Here is a 22961-nt window from a genome sequence, read left to right as displayed (position 1 = left end):
TATTCACGAACAGAGCGAGTATCATAAATTTAATTATTTCTCATTTACTTTAACTTGTGCTTGGTAATGGAGATAAAGCTGATTAGGAAAGGGTTAGTTTAAATTAGTTAACCGTTAAAAGATCTCCAATTATTTACATTAAAGTCAAATCTATTTTAGTGTAAGTGTTACATCTACTCCAACCATTTGAAAAAGTTTTTAATTTTGGTTTAGCGTAAACCTAAAAATAGGTGCTTTTTTACTCAAAAATAAAAAATGAGATTAGTTTTGGAGTGCCGTTGGACCTAATTACATACTCCCTCCGTCTCCTGGTGAAGTTAAGCACACTTTCCTTTAAATTAGTTCTACAAAAGACGTCACATTTCCCTTTTTGGAAAAAGTTCTCTCCTCATTAATGAATATAAAAATTATATTTTCTCTCTCCATTTAACACATAAAACAAAACCTCCTAAAATCCCGTGCATATTTTTAAAGTATGCCAACTTCTCTGGGACGGAGGGAGTATTTCATTTTAGGTTTTAGTGTACGACTGAAGATGGTCTTAGAAAGAAAAAGTAATTAAGTAAGGGACATATAGAAAAAAAAGTAATTAAAGTATTGTTAGTGGAGAACGTCTCATATCTTTAGTAATAAAAGAGTTTCTAAAATTAGAAAATACACATTTTTATAGGACGGACTAATAAAAAAAGACTACGTATTTTTATAGGACAAAGGGAATAGTACATTATCATTGTAAAATAGTAACTTCAAAATTTAGATAATGTACGTTATTGGAGGCAGCTCACTCCACCGTTCCTTTCAATATATTTTTATATAATCACGTGATCAATTTTTTTTTTATATTTTGAACGAGTTAGAATATCAAATTAACAGGGGAAAATATCCAAACAAATCACAAAAAGTTGGTTAAACGTTGCTAAGTCTCGTAGTTTTCAAAATCTGAAAATTGATTCACGAGAGATGAAAATGAGATATTATGAAATTTGTTTCCTTTCTCACGAAATATATAACGATAAATCAAATCATCCATTAGTTGCTACATTATAATATACTCCACCATTTTGCAGAAAAATGAGATGAGCATGATAATTGCGAATTTTTCATCTTTCATAATTTTATTTTTAGATTTAAAATGTACTCCGTATTGGATAAACTAGGATTGTAGTAGTACTATTTTCGTAATTTATTTGAAAATTTGACCATTTAAAAATATCTTTAGAAAGAAATAAAGTAAACCTGGTTGGTGCACCAAAACCCAATCTCGGTTATCCACCTGTCGGAGATCTATAGGCTAGAGAGAGTCAGATTAATTTATAACTCATTCCTAAACAACCCCAACCATTCACAAAACTACTCATTGTACGAGGAAACCACAGCCTCCACTTTCGCGAGTAGCACAATTTTATGCTACTCTCTCTCTCTCTCTCTCTCACTCACTAATATTCCCGCCTTTCTATAATAAGCTGGTCCATAATTGGGGATAATTAATCTAATAATTACTCATTTCTCTATCCAAAACCACCCCCACATTTTAGGCTAATTAAATTAAGCAGCTCCTTGTTTTCCAACACCGGTTTCGGTTTTCCCAAAACCGCTTTCCTCACGCCTTACAATACCAGCTTCCTCCAAAACCAAAACACAACCCTCACTTTCGTTTCGTTAGTCTTCCTCACTCCAAGCTCCAATTAGTAAGTCATAATCTATATTCAACTCTCTCTCTCTCTCTCTCTCTCTCTCTCTCTCGCTCTTCTTTTCCTTTTCCCTCTCTACTTTTTTTTGTATCTACAATTTGGTTATTGCGATAAAATGTTGTTGTGTTGGAGAAATCAATGGCCGATTGTCCGCGATCGTTCCGATCTCGGCTAATTATAGGCTTAGATCGCCGATTAATCTCAGATTGAGAAGGTAGAGATAAGCGAATCGGAAGGAAAATTTCTGATTCGTGGTTTTTTGAGTTGCAGAGAGGAGGAGAAAATGGGGAGAGGGAAGATTGTGATTCGTAGGATCGATAATTCGACGAATAGGCAAGTGACTTTCTCGAAGAGAAGGAATGGATTGCTTAAGAAAGCAAAAGAGTTATCGATCCTTTGCGATGCGGAGATTGGGTTGATTATCTTCTCCAGCACCGGAAAGCTCCATGATTTTTCAAGCACCAGGTTTTGCTATTTTCCTCCTTTTAATTAATTGCATATTTTAAACATATTTTCCACCTTTTTAATTGAATTATATAATGTCTCGATTTTTTTTATATATTATACCTACCATTAGGCAGGATACATTATTTTTTAGATGATCGTGGAAACGATTATGTGAGCTTGTTTTCTTCGATACATATGTGTGTGTGTGCGTCTGTGTTCATATGAACTATAAAGTGAGATTAAATAAATTAAAGTACTTATTCAATATATAGATTAATTAGGGGAAAAGAAGGATTTTATAACTTATAGTAGTACTTTGGGAGATCAGGTGCAGATATCATGCATGCAAATTGCAGATGAGTAATCTTTCATTTTTTAGAATTTCTATGAATCATTCTTTTTATCAGATTGAAATTCATAAAATAGACACACACACAACATATATACATGATACAAATAGTACTATGTGTTTGCAATGTATAAGGGTTGAAATACATAATTAAATATTAATCTCGAAAATAGCGAATGCTGCATGATATGACTCTAATGGCAGTTATTAGAAAAAAAATACTTTTATACTTAGGTGGTTATTTTTAGTCAAAATGTTAATTAGGTCTACAATTTTTTTTTAATGGTTTTATCTTTTAAATTTTTTTAGGGGGCTCCAATTTTTTTTTAGTGGGCCCTTTATTTTTTATCAAACTTTATTAGGCCCTTGTACAATATTTTATTTTGGGGACTTTTTTCATTTATTTTGGATAAAATCAAAATTTAATTAAACTTAATAATTTTTTAATATTCCATTATTTAATTAGATAGTCTCGAATAATATCATCTTGTTACCCAATAATCTGTAAGTTGTAGAGAATAATAAAAAGATTAACGTGATGATTGAAGATTAAAACGAAGTTTTTTTTTTAATAACTACCCAATTTTAATTTGATTATTTATATTTATATTGAAAATTTTTAAATATTTATAATCATAAGATAAGTTAAATAATAAAAATTTAAAAAGGGCCATGAAAAATTTAAATTTAAATTTAAAAATTTAAAATATTATCTAATATAAAAGTAAAAAAATTCTTAAAATAAAAAATATAAGGACCTAATAAAATTTTAATCAAATATAAAAACCCATTAACAAAAAAATTTCAGGATGGATGAAATTTATAGAAATTTAAGGACCTATTAAACGAAAAATTGTCGAGGACCTAATGAACATTTTGAATAAAGTATAAGGACCTAAGAATGTGTTTTGCCAAAAAATATTAGTAGTATACATTTTTCAGAAAAACCTTGTACGTTCATAAACGAGAAAATCTAGTAATGTATGTGCCTGTATCATGTATGTGTGTTGTGATTAATTAGATAATTTGATCTTCTAATTCATACTCATATTAAACTTTTTTTTGTACTAATTTTTTCTTACCGAAAATGGTGTTATTTGCTTAAGTTATAATACTATAGTAATTGTATTACTTGTTCAAATTTGGTTCTGTATAATATCACTATACCGTTGTCACTATTTTCTACAATCATATAGTAGTAAGTTATAATAAAAACGAGTTTTCTTTCATTTGGCAACTATAACCACGTAAAGAAATACTAGGGGACAACTATTTTTGAATGATCTGATGAATTAGAAAAAATAATCCAAGTTATCTGAGTGCTCGTAAAACTGTGATGCAATTAGAGAATTAGGGCTTGGAGGGTGAAATTTGGGAATGAGGAGCTGAGAATGAAAGAAGATGATAGTCATTTTTTTTTAACTCACCAATTTTAGAATGTAAAATAATAGAAAAAATTACTACTAGTAAAAAATTTACTACTAGAAAAAATAACTTGGTGTGCCTCACCCATAACTCCTTGACAAATAAAAATTAAATGGTCCCACATGCCACCTCAATTAAAAACCTATTAACTAAACTAACAGCACAGTCAAGCCTTCTGTTAATTGTTTTATGGAAAGTGAGCCAAAATATTAAATATGGCGGCAATCAGCACATGGAAGAATTTGTGTGCCATATATATGTATATAACATATCTCTCTCGTAATATAAAAATATTCTTTATGTGTGTGTATCAATTTTTCGATATGCGTATATAATATAGCTCTCTATGCATATACAAATATTCTTATGTGTATTGAATTTTCACTCGTTCTTTTTATTTTTTTATTTTTTACATTCTTTAAAAACATATTGAAAATTATATAATTTAATATGCTAACAAAACATATGTTATAGCCATAATTTCTATTAATATAATTTATATATAAATATAAAACAAGAAAAAAGATAATACCCATAAAATTCTAAAATTGTATCATCAAAGAAAGAGTTGTAACACTATTGTAAGTAATGTGTATATGATTACTTTTATAAATATAAAATATTACTATATTATGAGGCCAATTGCATATAAATTAAATTTATATATATGACACGTAAATTGTGATCACTATATTTAATGTTTTGCTCACTTTCCATAAAACAATTAACTAAGGCTTAATTGTAGTGTTAGTTTAGTGAATAGGTGTTTAATTGAAGTGGCATGTGGAACCATTTAATTTTTATTTGTCAAGGAGTTATTGATGAGGCACACCAAGTCATTATGCCACTTTGGTGTGGAACCTTAATTTATCGAATTTGTCTCTAACCTGTAATAATTGTAACAATTTATCCCTATTTTTTCAACTCACCAATTTTATCACACTTTTTAACATGTAGTGTATCAGTTTCAGTTTCTATTATTGAAATCTCACTCTAACGGTGGGATTGTGACATGACGTGTCAGAAGATGACTTATTTGTATATGTGAACATTATTATTTTGTTTTTATTTTTATTTTGAATTATTAAAACAATTTACTTACTTGATACAAATTGAAAATATTTTGATATAGTTGGTATGTTAAAGAACATGGGATAAAATTGATTAAATCACTAAGGATTGATGATAAAATTAATACAGTACTACTTAATTTCCAAGGTTAACAATAAAATTCATAAAATTTATAAAGATCTGAAATAAATTCGATTATTAACCCTAATTTTAATCAAGCGAGAGAATATTTTGATTGCAAAAACTTGCATGCGGCAGTGACATATATGTGGCAGTTGGGACTCACGCCCCGAACCCGACCTGACTCTTGCCCCAAACTCACGCCTGGTTTGACTTGGTCAAAATCTTATTTATTTTTATAAAAGTCTCATTTGTTTTGATGAAAAGTCTTAGTATTTGTTTTGAAACAAAATCTTTTTTATACTACTCTATGCATCTCCAATTAAGTACTCCTATCTAATTTTGCCATTCCAGTTCGTCAATTCACTATCAGAGTCTACTTTTACTTTTTATCATAAATGATAAGTAGATATCGCATTCTATTTTCTCTATTCACTAACATTTTATTACAATATAAAACTAATACAAAGTATATATAAATGAGATTAATATTTCACTAATTTTTTCAATCTACTTTTCTTTACATTTCTTAAAACTCGCACTGATGGACATTTAACGGGCACTAAAGAAGTACTATCACTTATATTACTCATGCTTTATCAGCGTCATTTTTCTATAAAAAAAGGTTTCATCTGTACTATCAAGTTTTACATTATTTTCTTTTAAAAATGTGACATTTATGAAATTAATACTACACTACATAACTTATGCTTTATGCGCATAATCTCATTTGCTTTGAAGCAAAAGTTTCGTAGACATAATATTACTGATACATCAAAAAAATGGTGAATCAGACGGTCCGGTCGATTCAACCGACAGTGTTGATCTTGCCGCATCTATGCAGCTGCCGCGCACAAGTCTTGTTGTGTCCCCATATTTGGTTGGTGAGAGAAAGATGAGAAACCTAATTAAACTTGATGTACATAAAAAATCATCTTGCCACTTTGAAGAAATAAGAGTACAATATTAGAAGAATAATTCTACTATAAAAGTGACAAGATGATTTGTTTCTTAATTAATGAGTAGTCAATACTACTTGATAGTTTTTGCCCATGCTAGGTCGTCACTGTATAATTTATCCCTAAACTAACTGCATTGCTCTATATAGTGCCTTTATTCACAACTTTTGCAATGATTCTCAGTTAAATTCATAAATATCTTGTGTCGAATTGATAATAATGAAATTGTTTTGCGACTCATTGAATTCTCATCTTAAAAAATAAATTGAATTCAAATGTTAAATCAATAATATTTGAATAAACATGACCAGGAACTGTTGATAATAATAACTAAATGCATGAATCATCATACCATGAATCTCCTCTATGAAATTACTCCGTTTCCATCACAATTTTAATTCCCTCTCCTTTTTCCTAAAAAAATGTTTCAGAATTAATACAGGCTTAATAAAATGAATACTTTTGTGTGAATAAAATAACGATCACACTTGACATTTGTGACATTGAAGCAAATATTTTTATAGACAGATGAAACATTATTCATTGAAATCCACAAACTCACACCCGACAAGCGGGGTCATCTTTTGGACACCAGAAATTTATCTTCAAGATATTTTATTAATTTTGTGATAATTTGTGCATTATGAATAGTTGAAGCCAATTTTTGTCAAATGTGAATGGCGTACAATTTAAAATGTGATTAACTCTATCTTGGTATACATGCATATGTACACATTGATAGCATAATGGACACTGATAATCAAGATATTTTCAAAATTCGAGCAGCATGAAATCTGTAATCGGCCGATACAACAAAGTCAAGGAGGAGAATTACAATCTGATGAATCCTACTTCAGAGATAAAGGTAATCTTTATCAGTTACCCCTATCAAATTCTGGGTGTGGAAATATTATTGCCAAATGTATTAAAATGTGTATCCAGTTTCAGTAGAAATGTAGAATGATCATTTATATCTAGTTTTAATGAGTTTCCCGGAAAAAGTGAGAGAGAAGATCCACAAATCAAAGATTGTAAACCGAAGAAAGTAAATTTCTGTTTCTTGTAGGCGTCACACTAGAGGTAAAATTTATTAATTAAATTTTGTAATCAAGTTTAGTTGATCAAATAGAAACAAAACATAAAGTAATACTCCTTGTTTAGATGATATATAAGGCTATAAGCACACATACATAATACATTCAGATTTGTCAACCCACTGATCCTCGTAACCAAATTAGAACTGAATTCTAAGGAAAAAGAACATGCATAATACATGAGTGAGTTATAGTAGTAAGAAAAATCCAAAACTTGTGATAAACAGAAAAATCCTTGCATTTAAAAAAAAAGAATAATAATAATTCTCCATTCATCTTCGTCACCCAAATCTTATTTATTAATTGAAGGAGAAACACATCTTACCAGTAAACTAAGTTTCTTCGTCAAGTCACTTGCAGGGACAGGGGACTCGTATCTCAAATTTGTTAGATTTATTGTAGTACTAGTGACTTATATATCTAAGTACTTCTTTGCTCACATAAGATCTTTAGAATTTTATTATAAAACGTAAGTACTGAAATTTGTTTATGTGTGCGTACCTGTATTTTTATTATTAGATCCAGAAAATCTCATAATAAGCTAAACTAAAAAGCACATCATTATGTAATATTTTAAGTTAGTTATTTTTAAAATCACAAAATTAATGAACTAAAGGTCTATCATGTAACTTTCAACATTTGAATAACAAATCATGAAGTTTCAAATCGTACAACTGCTCCTCAGCGATACTTTTCATGCAAATGCAATAAGGAGTTGGCACATACATGTAAAATTTTGATGGTGTGAATTAGGGATGCTTAAACGGTTCTCCGGTTCTCGGTTAATCGGAATCAGAATCGGAACCGACCGGTTAATTGAGGAACTGGAACCGGAAGATCCGGTTCTGGTTCCGGTACCGGTTCCAACTTTTTAAATAACACCGGTTCCGGGTTCGAATCGGAACTGACCGGTTCCTAACTAGAAACATTTGGTCAATTTTATTTTTTTATGAATTTAATATACTAAAAATTCTAATTTATTGAATTAATTTTGAATTAAAAGTAAAATAGTTTGAAACATTGAGTGATTTTAGATTTAAATGTTTAATCTGTGATACTTTGAATCTATAATTATTTCTCTAATCCATTTTTTATGAACTAACTACAATGAGTAGAACATCATAAGTTTGTTTTTAGTTTTCAAAAAAACTTATACAAATACAATATCATTTCATATGATATATTTATTACAAATTTATGTAACAATTCATTTAACATACGATTTTAACATATTTGTGAATAAGTTATTAAGTGTTCCGGTATAAACCAAATAGTCACAACAATATCAATTAGCATTGGAAATTCCAATGAATACTATGTTTAGCCAAAAAAGGGAAAATGGAATTCAATTTTTAAAACTCATTTTTTAAAAAAAAATTGCTAAAGTTTAGAACTCCTATTTTTGTAATAAAAATTGATAACATAAACTAGTCCGACCCGACCTACTACACTTGGCATCACTCTTATCCATATATGAATATTATTGTATTGTTGGTTTGTATTTTGTGTATTTATTTTAATTTTTAGGTATTATTTGTTATAATTCTAGATGTTGGATTATTATTTTTTTAGTATTGAACTATTTAAAATTATAAATAAATTAGGATTAAAATTACACTTTATGAAAATTTAAAACCGGTTAACCAATCAACCGGTCCGGTTAGAACCAGGACCGGCCGAATAAGCAGGCCTAGTGTGAATGAATAGTAGTACACACATTAATGTGACAACGTGGATGATTAAACAAATTATGTTTTGAGCCTAAGAAACTAAAAAAAAATTCCCCTCCACTCTACTTGTTCATCTCTCTCTAACTTGCATGTCATCCTAACAATGGCCTCCATGAAGTTTTTTTGAAACTAAATGATTTGTCATTTAAATTTTGTAGTATACTACTGAAAAAACAAAAAACGACACATTCTTCGTGATTTAATAGATTTTTTTTTTTTTTGGTTTTTTTTTTTTTTTTTTTTCATTTTTTTTTTGATCTTTTTCTCACTAATGTTTTACCATAATCACTGGAATCAGAAGACAAAAAAGAGCATAGTTCATAAATGAAAACCACATATATATAAATTTTCATGTCATCACATCTGTGGGAGTCTTGTGCCATCACATCTCAACTTGAAATCAAACACAAGCAACACCACCAAAACAACAAATATGCCACTAAATGTAGACTTAGATAATATCATAGGACCCTAACCATCAAACAAGACTATATCAGATGTAGCTACTACATAGTTCTACTATATTTTATCAACTTTATGCACACTCATTTTACTGGTTACATGAGGGAAGTTTTGATCGATACTTCAGATGTAGCTACTACATAGTTTTACTTAATTTGTTGATTAGAATTTAGGATGCTAAATTCTATAGATCTAAGGGGTGCATTATGTTTAAAGTTTATACTCCGTATTTCAGTGTAAATGTTTAACATGCTTTAGCAAACACTGAGATCTCGAGTTTGAGGAGGGAATACATATTATGAGAATCTGACCTGAAAATCTGAAACCTGGCGGTAATTAGATATACTAATTCTGCATCACTGAAGCTAGTCATCAGTTTCGCCTTCTGAAGACTTGCACCCATCGCACCTGCCTACCTGAATTCACAAGACAAGCTCTACTATTAAGCCATCGTTATCAGATCCTAGTTCTCAGGTTATAGGACAATTTACCTGCAGTTATTTCCCTATTCGAGCATTAGGAAGCATATTCTCATGATTAATGAATGACCCTCGTCAGATGTTAATACCCCCTTCCAGAAGAAGCTTTACTATATTGAGTGTCTATTCTTCTACTTCTTCCCCCTACACCATTGAAAGACCATTCCTAGCTGCAGACATCACAATTCACCATGATCCACTTGAAACACAGGTTCCCAAAAATCCACGTCATGCTGTAAGATTTTAAATTGGAAAATGTAAGGGGATGAGAAAGTTTCTCCCAATGTTCCACATTCCAAAACCAGCTAGGTTGCACTCCTCTTTATTACAGGAGTGACAATGTAAAGATTACATTAAATAGGAAAAGCAAGATAAAGCTAAACAACGATAATCTTCTGTTATATTAACAACCAAACAGTACAGTAAATTCATCTAGCATTAATGATGATGACAGAACAAGATAGCTCCAACTAATGTGATTTTCATCATAGGGCGGTCGAATTTCTGTAGCATTTTGATTGGTAGACTGATATCTTGGTTGTAAGTATGCCTAATTTTGCTTGGTCAATTTTGGATAGGTATGGCAAAGGGAAGCAGAAAACTTGAGGCAACAACTACAGTATTTGCAAGAAAGCCATAGGTAATATCACTAGATGTGTTATGCATAGTACTTTGATTAGTATTCCTCTGCCAATCAAAGTTATGTACAAAAATTTGATTGAAACTAAGTTATTGCTGGTGGAGAGCTATAAAATACTGAAGAGATAAAAAAAAGAAATTATAGGTAAAGGAAAGGCAGATGATATTGTAGAACATATATTATACTCCTAAATACTGCCCCATGTACAGGGGTTTAAAGTATCTGCAGTTTATTCTTTGCAATTGCCTTGTACATGGCATGTATGATGTATCACTGCAGTCACAACATAAATAATTTTGCAAAGTGCGTCCTGTTATATAAACTCAAGACAGAAAATGCAGTAAACGCAAGGAAGATGAATACGCATATGCACATATTGAGACACAGAAAATACATTACAAATGTGTATGCATGAAACGCACCATCATATAAAAGATACTCCTCTCGTCCATATTACTCGATTTTCATTTTAGGTCGTTAATTTGAGATTGATTTTTTCAGTGTAATTAAATTAGTATTTTAAGTATAATGGAGATCACTTAATAATGAATACTTAATTACCTCTAATATATTAATTAAATACCTAATTCTTACTAAAAAATAGTGCAAGTAGTTTGGGACGAGCAAATAGGAAAGTGCAGTAACATGGAACAAAGGAGTACGTAGAAGAGGCTCTACAATGAAATTCAGTTAGTAGGACTAAAATAGGGCCATGTGCTCCTAAAATATAGTTATACCTCTCATCTTTCATCTGAAATGATTTGTCTCTTCTGTTGTGGTTGCAGGAAGCTTTTGGGAGAGGAACTTGCTGGAATGAACATCAGAGACCTCCAAAATCTGGAAAATCAGCTAGAAACGAGCTTGAAAGGTGTACGTGTGAAAAAGGCAAGTGAAAATCATGTATAGCGCAACTATATGGACAAATTCTCAAATAAGTTTCTGTTTTCATAAATTCATCTCAAGCAGGAGCAAACTCTGACTACTCAGATCAACGACTTGAATCAGAAGGTCCACTTTTAGATAATTAACAAGCTAGAGTTTCTATTTTATGTTCATGTTTAGAATCGGGGATACCATCATTAATCTTTGTTACAGGGAAACATCATTCATCAAGAGAATATGGAACTTCACAAGAAGATGAATCTTGTTGTCAAGGAGAATGAGGAATTGGGAAAAGGTATTGGCTGACAACAACTAAGACTAAGACTCTAACTTGGATGATGAACAAAAACTACACCCAACAGTCAACTGTAGAGGTATAATGAGTCACAATTAAAGCACATTCTAATACAGGTTCATGGGCCGGGAGAACAAGTGAAGAAAACGGGGCATCCCACCATATACATAGCATCAGTGATGGATATTCTTTTTACCTATAATAAATCTTGAGCCGAGCCAGCCACAAAAGCAAACAGATGGTGCACCAAAAGATGTGATGAATTTGGGGTTAGCTCTATTTATCCCTAATCCACATATGTATATATTAACCACTAAGAATGGTTTCAGCACTTGTCAATCTTATCAAATGATCATAAAACTCACAGGCTTCAACTGCAGCAATAACATATTGGCAGCACAGGAAATGTGTTTAGCAGTTCTATGTCAAGTTATCCTACAATCCTAAGAGTGAATGGCCCCGATGAACTAGAAACTTTATGGTTGACAATAAGCGTCTGAAACGGATGGGCATCATGTTCATTAAATGTGTGAAGACTAGAGATTTTTATGTACATAGTCTCATGATTATTGTAATGATGGCTGAGGGAAGAAGCAATGACTGTTTAAGGTTAGCTCAAACTAATATTGTGGTAATTTATGTCGGCAGCTGTAGTCCCTACTAATGCTCACTGGAAACAATGTCAAAATTGATGCTTCAGTAAATGTAATAATTAAATCGCCATTTATTGGGGCTGGGGGAGATAAAAGTAAAGGACAAGTTCATCAAACCATGTTTCTAGAAGTAATTTATTTTCCGTTAATGGCAAGCAACAAACTAAAACCACAGGTCCTGCACGAACTTAACAACTTACCATGAAATTCATTTCCTAAATATACACTGCAAGGTGTGGATGCTTTTCATGACATGAAGTATATGAGGTCCTTTCTTCTAACTTGTGTCACTTAGACGAGTGTTAGGTGGTATCAACCTCATTCCCAAATCAGCATATCACTTCACTACAGAGGCAAATAATAGACTCATCACCAAACCTTCAAAAAATGTAATCAGACAAGCTACACAATGTTGCTCGTGACCTTGAGTCCTTGACAGTTGACCATTAGCTACTATGGAAACCAATCGAGTAAAAATCAAAACTCTTGCACTTAGTAAGTGCACATAAAGCTCATTAGAGGTAAATAACCAGAAGCCTGTGATTACATACTATTAGTATCTATTACCAGTTCATATGTTCACCAATTTAATCTAACAAAAATGCAACAAAGAGCAGAAGTTGGCATGTTGCAAGTCATTGATAAATATGACAAGGTTGTGACTGAAACAAATGACACAAGAATAATATTTTTAACTCCAAGTAGGAGATCCACTGGTAGTTGTTCGGATATATATGGTTTTGAACTCTTTAACTCTCATTCCAAGCTAGTTTTTCAATGATTTGGGTTAAATCTATATCCACTTTAATTATAATTTTTTGGCTCACATCCAAAATCAACCTCAGGCAAGTGCATATTCCAAAGCAATAACAAGAGGATTTATAGACGATGAATGAGTTTCATAATGGATCACCAAGACACCAATATTCTATTCCACCCTCGAGGCAATTTTGTCTCCATTGTCTACTAGTGACCGCAATGATATGGACCAATACCAGGACCTCCCTCATATTGAAGGACACAGACAACTACGAAATGTAGATGCAAATAACTTACTTCTGAGCTTACTTTTACAGGTTGTTAGAATCAAATACTGTTACAACAAGTTAACAACAGACATCAAGCAAATTATATATATTCCAGTAATAAACACGAAAGAAAGAGGCCAACATCAATGCTAACAGTATTACTTTTTTTTACTCCATATCTATAAGGTTTAACAAGTAACAAGCTCAGAAAAACTCTAGAACTTCCTTCTTCAAACATGAAGAATAAGATTAGCAAGTCTAACATAAATGATTACTAAAATAGTTTAGTTAACACCTTTAAACTTGACATTTATGTTATTAGAATTATCAAGTGCCAACAACATAATCCTAGCTGAAAACTGAAAACAAGCAAAGTTCGATGATGACATATAATAATTTAATAGTAATTGAACAACTACGTATAACCATGAGAAGCTGAAGACATGTGGAAAATTAGAAAACAAACGTTTCTTGTGAATTTGATGATCAAAACTATGATTCACAAAAACATGAAGCAAAAGAAAAATGATTTGTAAATTGTACCTTATGTATAGTGGAAACAGTCAACATAGCTTCAATAATTATATATCCAGCTTGGTATCAAGGAAGGAACGATACCATGAACTGAAACCATAAAATCAACCATCAATTAAAACTACGAATCAAGAGAATCAATATTGTACTCTCTTCACCTGATAGATCCTGGAACAGTAGACTTTGGCTTCAAAAACCTCATAATCAGCTGGATATCAAATACAAAGTAGATTAAATTAACACCAGAAACTATACTCAACAAATCAAAAACACCTAATTAAAGAGAAACCAAAACGAAAAACAAAGGATCATTTGCTATGACGAGAACATCATTAGTGCGAATAATTTCTCACAACAAAAAGTAGCTGAAAACAACATAATGTAATGCATGTGCGTCCAACATAAGCCAGGCAGAAGGAAGAAAGCCACAGCAGTACAAAGGCAAGTATGTAATCCGATCAAATCGCCAGAATCATATGAACAACGCAAAATCGCGAAAGGCGACCGAAGAGAGAATAAAAGAGCTTTGAAGCTGCGAAAGAAGAAAGGAAAAGAGAATCACCTGGTGTTGGCGATGGCGATACGGAGATCTCGATGCGTAATCGCGGTTTCCAGATAAAAGGAGAAGTATCGAGAAGAAAGCTTTTAGGCAGCAATGATTGATGCTGTGGGCAGCGAGACATATAAAGATGAAGAGAGAAGAAAATATCTAGCCCCATGAACTACGTACCGAGTTTTTTTAAATAGCTGTAACAAGCGGTTTGGGATTCAGTGCTTCCGGTGTTTTTGTGAGCCTCCGGAGTCAACCACTTGGAGATTTTATAATTAATTCTTTTTTTGCTTTAATCTTTATTTATTTAATTTATTATATTAATGTTATCTTTATGGAAAAAATGAGTTTAACATTGAGAGAGTAGTAATATCACTCAAATACGCATACCTGATCTTCGATAATTTATTTTATTAATTAAAACAAGCAGAAAATAACTCATAATAGTACTACTCCACAACAGCAGTAGTAGTAGTAAAAAACTTCATAATTTTAAATCCATTATTCTCTTCGTCCTACTTTAGAACATTCCAACGGTTTACATAAGCCCCACTTATTTACCACTAACTTCCCCATAGTACCCTATCAATGTTAATTTATCCTAGTTTTAGCCAACTTTTGATTCTTCGATGGTTTCTCCCTTATTTCTACCTTATTTCTCCCTAACTCAACATTTCATTTTTACTATCACTAATTTAATTGTTTTATTTTTGTATATAATAAAGCTAGCTAATTTAATTTATAAGACAAAACAAATAATAGTAATAAAGTTCGTTGTATTAAACACGGGTAACATTACAACGACGAAAATTAATAAAAAAAAATAGTCAGGAAGGGAAAAAAAAAATTCAAAGTAAAAAAATTCAAGAGGCGGTGGGCGCGGTTTCTATTTGCCCACAATTCTTCGATCATATCGTGTTGTAGTGCTCGATGGGCCTCCTTCGGTGTATGTCCATGAACGCCTTGAATTGTTCATGTTCGTTTATGCGTACCCGGCGGCGGACTCGGACTCGGACTCGGTTGAGATACCGTGACTCGATGATCAACACGGGTCGTTGGTGACGTTGAGGACGCCTTCGTGTTCATCATCGATGATCATGTTATGCATGATGATGCACGCATACATGATGTCGGCAATATCCTCTGGTAGAAAAAGCGCGTCGGGCCCTTTACCGGTGCAAATAGCGATTGGAGCACCCAAACGCCCTCTCCACATCCTTGCGCGGAACTCTTGCGCTCGGGCAAAATACTTTCTATTATCTCCGTGGGCATCGATCATCTTCAAAAACACGGGCCATTGCGGATAGATGCGTCCCCGGTAGTACCCCATGTTATGCACATTGCCATTGGCGTGAATTCGATGGAGGGCTAACCCGTTGACCGCTCGTTGAAAAGGGCGAGGATGAGAACATTTAGGTCGTTGTTCGACGGCTATACCAAAATAAGCATGCCAAATCCAAAGCCGTTGGTCGGCAGCGGCTTCAGAATGATGGTGGGATGCGTACCTTTGTAGCCTGTAGTAAAGCCTCGCCACGCGGTTGGGCGGTTCTTCCACTGCCGGTCACTACGATCGATCTGCCGAGCATCCCGGAAGCCGTGGCTCCTCCAGTGCAATCCAGCGAGCGCGGTCGCTGCGTTCGGCGGCGAAGGTAGTGCTCCCCAAATATCTCTCGCACGCCACGACAAAATTCTTCGGGCACTCGTTGCCGGTCGTCTCGCCGCATTGCGGATACTCATCGAATATGTCGGCGGACCCTCCATATGCCAATTGTCGGATGGCAACGGTGCATTTCTACGGGCGATAGGCCGGGCTTCCGTGGCGTCTCGTGGAGCCGGAACTCGGGGTACGCGCGGACAACGCTTTAACAATGCGCGGGGAAGAGGAGCGGCGCATTCGAATCGGCGACGAAATACATCTGCCGGATAACGTGGTTCTCGGCCAAAATAATCGGCGAACGCCGATCGTGCCCACCGGCGTGGTCGCGGGGATGTATCGCGCCGCTGCTTGGTTAGCCGTTTGGGTGGCTACTGCATTCGAGCAAGCTCGCTTTGTATGAAACGGGAGATATAGTTGTTGATGGGTTGTTGGCGAAACCCGCACATCCCATCCGGTGAGAGCGGGAGGTACCTCTCTTCGGAAGAAGAATGAGATATCTCCTCGTCGGACCGAGAATGAGAAGACGATTAGAATTCATTAAATATAGATGGAGAGAGAGAAAATAAATGAAGAGAGAAAAAGGGGTGAGGATGAGGAGAGAATGAAGAGAGAAAATGGATGAGGATGGAGAGAGAATGAGAGAAGGTGTGTATTTATAGGGGAAATTAAAAAAAAAAACAAAAAATATATTTATCGCGAATTATCGCCACGGTGGTCGGCGATAATCCGTGATTTTCAGCGATTGGCGATAAACGGGAGGAAAAATCGCCGAATTATCAGCACCTCTCCCATTGAGTCGGCGATAGACAAAAGCCTGACTTTTAGCCGGCACCATTGGGAGTGCTCTTAGGAGTTTCAATTTATCATTCTTGGTGTCCCATTGTATGACCTTGGTATGAAAATTATAAATGGTAATAGGTCTCGTCCACTAAGTTTTTTTCATTCATATTTTATTGAGTAAAAATCAAATTGAGTGCAAACATATGATCGTTTTACGATTTTGGTCCTAAGCTTTATCTTTTAGATTTTAATGTCCTGCATTTTAAATTGGATCACATTGGTCTCAAATCAATAGTTGATTAGTTTTATAACGGTCAACGGGTTTAACTCAATTTTGACCAATTAAACCTCTTAATTATGATGTTTAAATTACTAATTATATCATTAATTATTATTCTATTTATTACTCCTATAGAAAAAAACAAATATATTAATCAATAAATATACTAAACATTAGCCTGAAAAGAAATCATCTTCTAACAAATGGAAATTAAAATAACAAATTGAAATTTCAACAAATTCTTTCTCTTTTCCCAGAAAATGGATCGTCTTCTCCCTCCCGACGTTTTACCTAACATCTCCCTCCCCCACGAGCAGTCCTGCACCCTTCCTCCGAAAACGACGTCGTCGAGCTCGTGAGGCTGTCCAATGAGTGCCCCACCCCGTTCGGCATTGCGGCCAGAGGCCACGGCCACTCCGTGAGGGGGCAGGCGGCAGCGCACGGCGGCTTGGTGGTGGATATGGCTTCGCTGGGAAGAAACGGGAGCCGGATTAGGGTTTCTTGGGAGGAAGGGTTTAGGGTATTACGGGGCCGGGCTGGCGCCGGGTTCTTGGACCGATTATTTGTACCTCATCGTGGGAGGAACGCTCTCTAATGCCTGGGATTAGTGGGCAGTCCTCTTTCTCTGGCCCCCAAATTTCCAATGTTCTTCAGCTCGATGTTATCACAGGTTTTGTTTTAATATCTCTATTTTTTTTCTCTATAGGAGTAATAAATAGAATAATAATTAATGCTATAATTAGTGACTTAAAAATCATAAGTAAGAGCTTTAATCGGTCAAAATTGAGTTAAATCTGTTGACTGTTATAAAATTAATGGAATTATTGACGGATGACCAATTGTGATCCGATTTGAAATGGCCCAAAAAATCTAAAAATAAAGTTTAGGACCAAATCATAAAATTCATTATGTTCGGCCAGTTTGTCTTTTCTCTATTTTATTATAAAACAAATATAGGAGTATAAAAGTAGGATTCACTATCTTTTTCCATCCACATTTCACTATTTTTTTTCACAAACTTTCTTTTACGTTTATTAAAATCATATCAACTCAAATGGATTTCTAAAGTGAACGAAGAGAGTAGTATTTATCGTAATACTTTGGAGGAGTACTATGTAAGGTCATCCTTCAAAAGGATATACGTACGATTTATAAATTTGTTTTTTTATCCAACCACAATGGCGGAAAACAGGATCCTATCAAATGGATACTCCATGAAACTCATTATGACAATTTTCTAAAGAAACTTTAATTCAAATACTCCATCGTTTCTTCTATTGCGTCATTTTTCATTTGGAAGTTTCTTATAATTGAGTCATTTCTATATATGGTAATCTTTTCTCTTTCTTAATTTTCTTTCTTACTTTATTCTCTCTGCATTTTCCTTTCTCTTATTTTTTATCGATTTATTTACACACGATATTCAGTTTTAAAGCTCGTCGAAAAGTTTACTTAACTATGGCGTAAACGGAGGAAAAGCAATTTGTAAGTTTTATACTTATTACCTGAAACATTAAAGTTGTGTCAAATGCTATAACAAGTCAAATTCATTATTAAACAGTTTTCAGTAGTGTATAGTCTATATGAGTGTTGGTTGCGGAAGTATTAAAACAAATGACAAAATAAAATTTATAATAAGATTGAATATCCCTACATGGTGCATGCAAGGGAACAATTTAATTAGTTTGCAGCACAGATTTAATTCTGCAGATTTTTAGGAAGATTCTGTTACAAAATTCATCACAAGCATCTCATGTCACTATTCTCCACAATGATTCTACAATAACATCATTTCAATTTTATCATTTTAAAACCGTCTAACAATTATCTTCAACCTCCCCTCATTTTTTCCCTAAAACTTTTCAAGATTGAATTTTTCCTCATTCCCGGCTACTATTTTACGGTGAGTCACATCTTCGCATCCAAGAGATTGAAAGAATATTGTAAACAAAAATCACGTTGATATCGATTTTGACAATGTGAGACAACGAAATTAAAATAATTTCATCATCATTGTTTTGTTTTGAAGCTGCATTTCCATACAGAAATTGACAAAAATGGGGTTGATTTGATTTTGATCGGAACACAAAAATGGAGATGAACGAAATCGAACAAAACGACGTCGGCGCAGCTTCCGCAGAGGACGTTGACAGCGAATCCTCACAGCCACGAAGCTACCAAGTTAACCACCTCAACTCCTCCCAGCACCCGGTGCGGCGCAAGGCCTACATCTTCGACGGCGACGGCAGCTACTACAATCAGGAATGGAGCCTCAAAGAGGGCAAGGGCAAGGAATTCTGCTGGTACCACGTTGAGCTCCCAAAGGAAAGCAAAAATCTCCCAATTAGCCCAATACCTAATCGACGTCCTTTGCCCTCCATTGAAGCTCCAAGACATCCTCTCCCTGGCCAGTAACGGCCCTTCTGCGGCCACGTCGACGGCGCCCTCGTCTTCCGTGTCAATTCCCCCGGCCCCCCTTCGAGCAATTTCACATTTAGGATCGCAGCTAGGGTTACTGAGCACTCGGTGATCACGGTCTCGTTAGGGAGGGTGCCTAGGTTGGGATTCTCCCTGCTAATGAGTCTCTGCTGTATGAGATTCCTGCTGTGGAGAGCTCTGATTATGGTGGTGATGGTGTTAGTAGTAAGGGGACTATGGTGATTAGGGAGCATGTTTTGGATTTCTTGCTAACTATGAATCACTCGGAGGAGGCTGACAATCCGGTTCCTAGGTCTGTGTCTAATCTCGTTGTGCATATAATTGACACACATGTTGATCATCTTCAGGACACGGTGACCAAGCTCGAGATCGAGCTTGACTCTGTAGAGTTTGAGCTTGACAGAGGTAGGTGTGTGTTGTTGTGATAAGTTATCTAGGTTCGTTGTTTGTTTTTATTTGGTTTTGATTTGGTTTGGTTTAGGTGGTTTCGACTGAAGCAACAGATGATTGATGACAAGAAGTTCCCAAAAATGCATCTTGATCTGCAGAGGCTGTTGCAGGTAAAAACAAGTGTGTTTCGAAGAAATGCTTGAGTGATAAATGTTAGAAAATAGGGATATTGTATTGAAAGAGCGATGAAGCGTGAAAGACTACATTGTATTGGCTTGATCGATTCAGGAACATTATTTAGCCTTCCATTTACAGGACAATGCAAATTGCCATCTATCGTGTAATGAGAACGCATATTGTCTCATTAAGTGCAAGGCTAATTACATGAGCCTTAGTAATAACCATTTGCGAAACTTGAAAGACTACATTGTATTGTCTTTCGTTTATAGGAGAATGCTATTGTGTAATGAAAAGGCATATTGTCTTGTTAAGTGCAAGGCTAGTTACATAAGCCTTAGTAGTAATAACCATTTTGGGAAACTTGACTCTTTTCTTGATGAGTTGATGTTGTAGTTTTGTCTTCTAACAATGAATTCTGATGGTGTGGAGTGGAACTGCAGGTGATCGCGCATAGTGAGCAAGTGTTCCCTCGGGTGAAGGAGAAGTGTGGGTCAAAAGACTGGTTCACGTACGAGGACATTATCGCGTTGGAGGAGCTCATTGCCCTCATAAGGAGCCTCAAGGAGAACGTGAGGTTCATAGCTAACCGGGTCTCAGCATTGCAGGCTGGACTCGACAGTTGGCAGTCGGAGCAGATAAACAAGAAACTATACTACCTGTCCTTCCTCTCTATTATATTCCTGCCTCTCTCAATAATAACTGGAGGTATGATAGATTTTAATCCACCACTGAAGTTGGTTGAGAACGAATTCATATGTGTCGTTGATTGGATGTGTTTTCTAGTGTTTGGGATGAACGTGGGCGGGGTTCCATGGACGGGCCAGGATGACCCCGAGTTGAAGGATGGATTTTACAACGTGGTAGCGATATGCGTGGTGATGCTGGCGATGGTTCTCCTCTGCTTCCTCTTCCCGGGGATCTACAGCAACATCATGGGGTGGCAGAGGACGCGGACCCTGAGGAGATGCCTTTCCATTAATCATAAGTCCTACATTAGGCGAACGGGTGGGAGGCGAACCAATACAGAGAGGAGGGTACTCTCGTATTTAGACCTGCAAAGTTTAGACTGATGTTTGACTCAATTGTATAGAGGCTTTTCTTGGTAAAACTCATACGGAGTATTTGTCTTGTTTCTCTTGTAAAAAATATTTAAGTTACATTTTAGACGGAAAAGACTATTGTTTTTGGGTTGTTGGTTCGATTGATTCATATTTCTCTCTAGTTTTGAAATCTGTAATTTAGCTTAGTATTGAACGATCTTAATTCTAAAATGCTCTAGTTCTGATAAATCAAAATCCAGTTATTTCAAAATCTCGAATTCTAAAATCTTGTTGATTTTGAACGGGAAGATAGCCCTGGTTGTACAACGAATGAGGTTAGTGTGTTCAACTTAGCTATTCCCATTTTCCCTTACTCAAAACAAATAAATATTTCATCCTTATGCGATTTATTACCTTACTCTAACTCTACTCCAATTTTAAAAAATGTAAAACTAAGTGCGTAGTTAGTCATATTTTTATGTACTATTAATAAAATACGAGTTAGTAATATGCGAGATTTATTTATTAACAGTATTAAAACAAATAAACAAGCCAATTATTGGGGATAGATAATAAAGGAAATATAATTACTACCTCCGTCCTATAATAAATATTAATTTTTGTCATTTTAGTCTATTCCACGAATAAATGTCCACTTTTACTTTTACTATAAATAATAAGCGAATCCCATATTCCACTAACCCATTTCACCCACATTTATTATGAAATTAATAAATAAAAGTGGGACCCTTTAATACGAGCATTATTTAATTAGTTTAATTAGGATTTGAGTATCTTTTCTATATTTTATTTTCTTGTTCATTAAGTTAGTTATTAGCATTAAAATAAATAGAAGTTATTGTAATCATCGAGGTTTATCCTATGACCCTTACTTCATTAACTTTTTCAACTCACTCTTTTTTATATTTTTTATAACTTCGTATCGAGACAAATGTAAACTCCTATTGTGGGACGAATGTTGTATTTGTTAATGGAGAGTACATGATATCCTAATTTTAGAGGAAATATCACCATTTGTTAATGGAGAAGTACCTGATATCCTAATTTTAAAGGAAATATAACCATTTGTTAATAGAGAAGTATCTGATATCCTAATTTTAGTGTTATATATTAGGAGGACCCTACCAACGAAGTCCAATCTAATTAGTCATTTGTAATCAATGAAAAACAATCACAATTCTTATGTTTATTTTCTTTCAAAGACACCCAATTCTTGAGTTTTAATTGATCGGACAATATGCAAGTCTTACAAAGTGGGTCCAGATAGAAGGAAACTTGAACCAGAAGGTTGATTAATTTAATGGCGGGACCTTCGTCAATGACCCTGTCTTTCAATCCCATGGCCTCTCTCTCCATATATGTTGAAGATGATATTCAAATAAAAATATTTTTTACTATCAAATTGAGAAATATAAGAGAATAATTTGAAGAGAAACTAAAAAAAGAGATAGAATAAAATAAAATATATTAATTTTTTTTATTTCTTTTTTAAGAAACTCTCCCTAATTTTATATACTAATTTCCTTTACCTTGTTTGTATAACAATTTCACTTTAATTTTGTGAGTATAGTATTTATTCATTTGAGAAATCTCTAGTATTTATATGGATAAAAATAAGAGTAAAGGCCAAAATCTTCGAACATATGATCATTTTACGATTTTGTCATAAACTTTATCTTTTGGATTTTTTGGTCCTTGCACATTTCAAATCGGATCACAATTGGTTCTCCGTCGATAATTCCATTAATTTTATAACGATCAACGA

General features: G+C 34.1%; 2 protein-coding genes and 1 long non-coding RNA gene across 12 annotated transcripts; 2 read left to right on the top strand and 1 right to left on the bottom strand.

Moving 5' to 3' along the window:
• The first annotated feature begins 1479 nt into the window (after positions 1-1479).
• LOC125199067 (MADS-box transcription factor ANR1-like) lies at positions 1480-12631 on the top strand. The gene is made up of 6 exons (XM_048097234.1): positions 1480-1688; positions 1962-2156; positions 6849-6927; positions 10406-10467; positions 11253-11304; positions 12498-12631. The coding sequence occupies exons 2-6, from the start codon at positions 1975-1977 to the stop codon at positions 12552-12554; spliced, it is 432 nt and encodes a 143-aa protein (XP_047953191.1). The 5' UTR covers positions 1480-1688; positions 1962-1974; the 3' UTR covers positions 12555-12631.
• Positions 5700-14559, bottom strand: LOC125199068. 10 transcript variants are annotated; one of them, XR_007172516.1, is made up of 9 exons: positions 14422-14532; positions 14018-14067; positions 13869-13949; positions 12498-12642; positions 11205-11304; positions 9840-10060; positions 9660-9764; positions 6415-6476; positions 5700-6007 (listed from the first exon to the last, which is right to left on the bottom strand). It is a non-coding gene; the product is annotated as an uncharacterized LOC125199068 (long non-coding RNA). The 10 variants fall into 10 exon arrangements; XR_007172519.1 differs by having other exon boundaries at positions 6415-6469; XR_007172517.1 differs by having other exon boundaries at positions 5701-5962.
• A 4088-nt stretch (positions 14560-18647) lies between these two features.
• Positions 18648-21320, top strand: LOC125199078 (zinc transport protein ZntB-like). The gene is given in 9 exon segments (XM_048097240.1): positions 18648-19029; positions 19156-19450; positions 19452-19540; positions 19543-19732; positions 19768-19974; positions 20047-20125; positions 20576-20840; positions 20919-21138; positions 21140-21320. Coding segments are annotated over 8 exon segments (1329 nt in total). The 5' UTR covers positions 18648-19029; positions 19156-19217; the 3' UTR covers positions 21186-21320.
• The last annotated feature ends 1641 nt before the right edge of the window (positions 21321-22961 follow it).

This window comes from Salvia hispanica, unplaced genomic scaffold (genome assembly GCF_023119035.1).
Source record: "Salvia hispanica cultivar TCC Black 2014 unplaced genomic scaffold, UniMelb_Shisp_WGS_1.0 HiC_scaffold_370, whole genome shotgun sequence".
Lineage (NCBI taxonomy): Eukaryota > Viridiplantae > Streptophyta > Magnoliopsida > Lamiales > Lamiaceae > Salvia > Salvia hispanica.
The sequence above is the reverse complement of the archived record's forward strand: the minus strand, read 5'-3'. Positions and strand labels throughout refer to the sequence as shown.

Excerpts from the sequence above, each read along its gene's own strand:
- LOC125199067 (XM_048097234.1), top strand. The coding sequence starts at position 1,975 with ATGGGGAGAGGGAAGATTGTGATTCGTAGGATCGATAATTCGACGAAT. Across the intron at positions 2,157-6,848 it reads CATGATTTTTCAAGCACCAG|CATGAAATCTGTAATCGGCC; the intron begins GTTTTGCTATTT and ends AAATTCGAGCAG. Across the intron at positions 6,928-10,405 it reads ATCCTACTTCAGAGATAAAG|GTATGGCAAAGGGAAGCAGA; the intron begins GTAATCTTTATC and ends AATTTTGGATAG.